Below are 6,491 nucleotides of genomic sequence, written 5' to 3' on the forward strand. Positions count from 1 at the left end.
TTAAACTTGAGTACCTTGAGGCCTTGCTTGGTTATCAAGGTAACCTTGCCTCCAATGAACTAATGCACGAAATGGCCACAAGGAAAGGAACTGATTCCACCACCAATATCGTGACGTCACCGCTTCTTCCTCCTCCTCTGCGTAATAATTTTCAGGATTTCGATCATCATCGATCCCATTGTTAATAAGCTCATATCGGCAAACTGGACAAGTATTGTGTAAGCTGAGCCAAGGGACAATGCAATCAGAATGATACACATGTTTGCATGGCATTTCTCTCACTTCTCCACCAACCACAAACACTTCTTTGCAAACCGGGCAACCAGGTTCCTTCACCAACCCCTCTTCCGTGACTTTCACCGTCGGCAATCCTTCGATTGCCCAACCGGGTGCTGGCGGCGGCCCTCGACGCTCACTTTGAACCTCATTTGTTGCTTCCTCGAAAGTAGTAGCGTTATTAGTATGATCCTCGTCGAGGGTGGCATTTTGTGGCACAGGGACTACAAGTCTTGGCGGTCTGTCGAACTGGAGGGTGATCCAAGACCGCGGATGATCAACAGGCTCATTGTCGGTTTCGATTTGCCATCGAAGTCGTCCGTGGTGCCTCGGAGGGGGAGGATCGAGGGCTAGAGCAAGGTTTTGAAGTAACCGGGCAGTGGGAGAAGGTTCTAGGGCTTGATGAAGGTGGTTATTGAGGGAGGCTGCAGGCCTTAATACATCGAGCTCATGATTGAGCTCATTGGAGCAATAGTGACATTGAAGTCCATATGGGTTAGAAGAGGCAATTCTTACAGTATGTTGGCAATGGCGGCACCAGAAGAAACGGAAGGTTCTCATTCTTCTTATTCCATTGACCATAACACGAGGACGAGGACGAACCAGTGACGACGACATTGATAAAACTGATCGATGCCAATAAATATTGGCTAGGGTTTATTGATCGATAAACCCTAGGAAGAAAACAAGTAAGACTCGTGTTTTTATACACGAGTATGATGAAGAGAAAAGGAGAAAGAGGCCGGAGAAAAGGATGGCTTTGGGTTACACAATTGGAGATTCCTTTTCGTAATACTGTAGTTTTGGTTTTCTTCTTTCTTCGTGACTTCCTCTACTCTTCCACTTTATCTTTCTTTCATGACTTCCTCTTCCACTATATCTTAACAAAAAAGCAAAGGATGATTTAACCTTGTGTGGATGCAAAGTTGACACTAATGAGCTATGGTCTTTAACTATGGACTAAAGTTGCCTATATATATAATAAAAACTAAAGCGAACCAGAGTAGACTGAAAATGCAAAAGGAAAAAAAAAAACAAAAAACAAAAAAAACAAAACGAAAGAGGGAGGAACAGAAAGAGTTTTCTCTCTAAGTGGGGGTGATGGACTGTTGTAGAGTAGTAGAGATTTGGCTTTATACAAGTGATGGCTATTATAATTGTTAATACATAGTAAAATCCACTCAACTGCACTGGAAAACACCTCTTTTACCCGATCGCCGAAGGTCGGCCGGACCGTAAGCCGCCACCAAGGTCATCTCCGACATCCAAACTCTGGAGATCCGGTCTCACTTGACCTATCGAAGCCGCCCAGTGACGGTTACAGACACCTGAAAATGGTGACACCGAACATGACCACTAAAACAGTCCCACATCGAAGGACTATGACACACAACCCAAAGCAAACCTAAACCTTTCGAAACAGGTAAGTTCCTATCCACTAACTCTCGTACGATACAAGTAGCCATAACGTGTTGACTTAAGCATTGGAGAGTCGAAGATCGGGACCACGCCGGTCTTAACCTCTAACGTATTGTTACTTGTGCAGATACAGAGGAAAAAGATTTAGAATTCTATCTTGTGTTCCAAGACCACGAGACGTGGTAGAAACAATAGTACTATAAGATCGGTTACTGACTGGGTATGGAACTTTTAATTAGGTGGAAGAGAACACGGCTAGTAGTAGTGACAGTGATAAATCCAACTCTAAAAATATATGGAGTCACTACTAGCATAGGGCTCATAGGACACTATTTTCTTTGTGTATCTTTTGCTCTAAAGGATATGAATAATGGTATCTAAAGGTCATTAGGTACGGTGCATAGCCACGAAATGAAAAAGGCCGAGTATCCTTTGTTGTAGGCTCCACTAACCAAAGGCCACGCTTTTGACTTTAGTGTCTCTATTTTTTCTTTTATTTTAAATGTTATATTATATTTTTTTCTCTCTCTCCTTATTTTGTTTTAATTTCATTTTTCTTTTTTTCGTTTTCTTTTTTTCTTTTTTTCTTTTTAAAATACTATTTCATTAATTTTCTTTGATATTATAATTTTCTTATTATAGTAATTAAATAAAGCAACGAAATGATCTTCAGTATCTAATATGCAATGGATACCCTAGCTATATGAAAAGGTATCCTCTGACTTTTTATGTTTTTGCCATTATAATTCTTTCATAAAAAATAATTATTACATGAAAATTTAAATATGCAATAACCTAAACATTCACATTGAAATCAAATCATCAAGTAACATTTAAGTTTTTCCAGAATACATAAAATAGTTATAACATTATAAGGTCTACATAATTGAAAATGCCGAATTGAAATCCTAATTAATCTAGTTCTGAATTGAAATCGTTATAGACTTGAAGTAGTGGCCATCATCTCCTCGTTCTCATTGCATAAGGCCTGATAAAGACATAATTCTTGTACATATGGACCAAATTAAACTAGTTACTGATGAGAATACAATATTATGATAGACAGTCATGTTCACCTAGTCAGTGAGTCAGTGACTGACTAAGAGATTTGTGGTCAGTCATCATTAGATTTAAATCCAAGGGTAGGAAGAATTATTTTTTAGTAGAGTTGTTTTGTTTTCAACCCTTGAATGTTAATCTAATGGTGAACTAAAAACTAAAAATCCAACCAAAAAAATAACTAATACTTAAATATACACTTACTTGTTTAATCCCCTTTGCATATATGGGCAATCAAATAGAATTATGGGACGGTAGACATCATCATGTGGTAAAAATGCAAAATTCGATGGCCTTTGAGACATGGTATGAGCAATATGAGACATTGTTGGCATGGAATCTTCTTGTGTATCCACATTTATTCACTACAAAAAAATGATTGTTTTGGCTACCACGGCTTGCGACAATGTGCAAACGCCGTCGCCAATAGTTCTACTTTTACTACAGCAAATGTGGGGTAGCAGAAAGAAAACTATTTTGCGACGATAAACGTGAGGTAGCAGAATGAAAACTATTTTGCTACGGCAATATATGACACGCCGTGGCAAAAGATGAAATTATTTGTTACGGCTTTATATCATGATGTGACATGGAAATGAACAATTTGCGACGGTATTATAACAAAAATGGGTTAGATATTCTAAATATATATTCACATAAATCTAATTATAATTAAACAATAATTATAAATAATGAAATGATAAACTTGAAACCAATTACTATGAACAACTTTAGTTACTACTCTTGATTGAAGAAGAAGTGAGATTTGTGGAAGCGAATCGAGTGTTTTGGAACACTTAGAACGAAGAACACAAATATCATTTTATGCTACCAACTCGGATGTAAGACTAGAGGAAAGTGTTGAAGTCGAGTCGTGTGTCTCACACACTATCCTTAAGACCAATTATGGTGCCTCCTCTACCGGTGCAAAAGGCTTGATGACACTTGTCTCCCATGATACAACGACTGTTTGTGCTTTGGAGCTGCACAGCTGCCAAGAACACTCAATGAACTTGTAGTACCTTTTTTTTATCCCCAGAAAGCTAAAACTAAAGAGTGAATAACTTTTTGAGAGGAGGAGATGATTATCGAGAAGGTGTTTCAGATATGTGTTTAGAACAAAGGAAGTGTCACCTATTTATACATGGAGGAATGTGATCACCACTTGAATGTCATGAATCCATATTCATGAGTTACAACCTTTCACATGCCAACCCTTGTCATTCTTTAGTTACAAAATTCAACCATTATTGAACTTGTTGTTACAAAATCCAAATCACCACTTGAATGTCATGAAGGTGAAAAGTCTAAAAAATGTTTCAAGTACTCATATTTAGGTGACTATTTCTTATTCACCCTATAACCCAATTAAATTATCCAATTTAAATTGGTTAAATAAAATGGTGAAAAAAATCATTTTTCCAACGATTCCCCACATGAATGAAATTGGTGATAAATTTCTACGGTTGAAACTTGCTTAAACTAGGTAGGTTTTACCCTTTGAATCTTCCTTTGTGAAAGTATGCTGATTTTACTAACTTGATAGTAGACGCGATGTCTTTGAACTGTTCGTCATTTATGTAAATGAGAACATACCTCACACAAGAGTCTTCCTGGTACTTTACGGTTCTCACTTTTGTGTCCATTTTGGCTTTGAACACGCGTCTGGTTCTGTAAGAGTTTGATAAGAATTGTGTCATAAACAATTCCCTTAGAAGCGACCCCACTTCTCTCTTACATATGTGATTTCTTAATTAAGAGTAACCCGCATTACTCTGCTTGGATTTCCGATGCATAAGAATCATTAAAAGCTTTCGCTTAACCTCATTCCTTACGGGCATCACTATTTTCATCATAGGAATGGACATGGGGAAAATCCCCACAATGATTCGACATGGTCTCTATAGTTTGGTTGTCCCTTTTGAACCTAGATCTTGGGATCTCCAGTCAACAAGGTTGGGTGTCCACTGTAAAGATTTTTATTTATGGGCTTTAGTCACATTCCCCTCGATGATCTATCAACTAACTCTCTGTTTAACCCATTGGTTAACGGATCCGCAATATTATCCTTTGACTACACATTGTCAATAGAGATAACTCTAATAGAGAGTAGTTGTTTGATGATATTATGTCTTCGACGAATGTGTCTTGACTTACCATTATACATCTTGCTTTGTGCCCTACCAATTACAGATTGACTATCACAATGTATGCAGATTACAGACATAAGTTTTTGTCCATCTTGGAATATCCTCTATGATTTGGCGTAGCCATTCTGTCTCTTCCCCACATGTGTCCAATGCGACAAACTCAGACTCTTTCGTGGATCTAGTTAATTGTATGTTTAGAGGATTTCCAGGACATTGCTGCACCTCTCAGAGTAAAGACATAACCACTAGTGACTTTGAGTCCTTCATGCCAAATATACATATTAAATCATTGTATCTTTCTAGGACAGCTGGATAATTGGTATTGTGCAACCCATACTCCGAGTGTACCTCAAGTATTTGAGTACTCTTGCAATTGCTAGTCAATGCATAACTCCTGAATGACTCATGTATCTATATAGCTTGTTCTCAACATAAGCTATGTCTAGTCTTGTACAACTCGTTAAGTACATCAAACTTCTGGACAACATGTTTAAAGATTACTACTTAATCATTTCGGCAATTCCAATCAAGCACGACCAGTTAAGATGGTGAGGTTTTAGTGGAACGTGGCTCGATTAAGTACATTGTCTCGATAGTTCTTGCTGAGATATCGTGTCCAATTGAGTAAGCCTAGTTGGAAAGATTCATAACCTTTCTTTTCATTGTTAATATGAAGCTTTCCTTTTTCTTTTTGGGCACCTTATTTAAAAGGTCATTGTCCGTTAAAATGACGTCTTCCCACATTTTGGGTGCCACATTTTGTTGAGTTGATTTTCAACCTCATTTTTATAAAGAACCTATTTGTCTATTCTCTCATCTTTGTGTTCCAGCAAATGCTCACAACAATATTTTGTATTGTTATCGACAAAGATGATGAAGCATTTAATATCACATCTTGTTCCCGTTGATCTCAAATCATATATATCACTATGGATTAGATCAAGGAGTTTTCAACGTTCTTTCTTTAAAAGATGATCTTTGTTAGTTTTGTCTCAAACCGAGTTTCACACTTATATATGCTTGATAAATGATCCATGTTAATTAGTCTTCACAAAGCAACGTAATTAACATATCTTAGTCTACCATGTCATAAAATGGAAGACTCAAGCACATAGGTGGAAAAGCTGGCTTTTATTCATTTCCTTGACAATTGTCATATAAATAATCCACCATCCATGACTATTTTATTTTGGATAAAACTAAATCGTCATCACTGACTCTAAACTCATACAGACCTTAAGAACATATAATTTAGTTCCTTTCTAGAGATCATCTTCTGAATCTCCTTGTCTAAATTCGGCTTGGTCAAACTATAGTTCCAAGTCTTCTATTCCGCATCCACAATCTTTGATTTCTTCCATGCCGTGTCTGTCGGGCATGTTCCCATCAAGTGGAGGCCACTCATAGCTTGCAATACTCTTCTTCTCGAAGTCTATTGCTGCTTCAAAACTTAGATGTTCAGTTACATTATCATCATCATCAGCATCGTCATGTCTTTCTTGGAAACCAAGGGACTCGATGTGCTTTTTCTAGCACATGTGGTGCCTTAACACCTCTTATCACTTGAATGACATCTTTATTCTTCAA

At 37.5% G+C, this 6,491-nt stretch overlaps 1 protein-coding gene across 1 annotated transcript; it reads right to left on the reverse strand.

Moving 5' to 3' along the window:
* Positions 1–894, reverse strand: LOC101292028. The gene has a single exon (XM_004301471.1). It carries the CDS (start codon positions 892–894, stop codon positions 1–3), a length of 894 nt encoding a protein of 297 aa, XP_004301519.1.
* Between the last annotated feature and the right edge of the window lie 5,597 nt (positions 895–6,491).

Source organism: Fragaria vesca, linkage group LG5 (assembly GCF_000184155.1).
Source record: "Fragaria vesca subsp. vesca linkage group LG5, FraVesHawaii_1.0, whole genome shotgun sequence".
Lineage (NCBI taxonomy): Eukaryota > Viridiplantae > Streptophyta > Magnoliopsida > Rosales > Rosaceae > Fragaria > Fragaria vesca.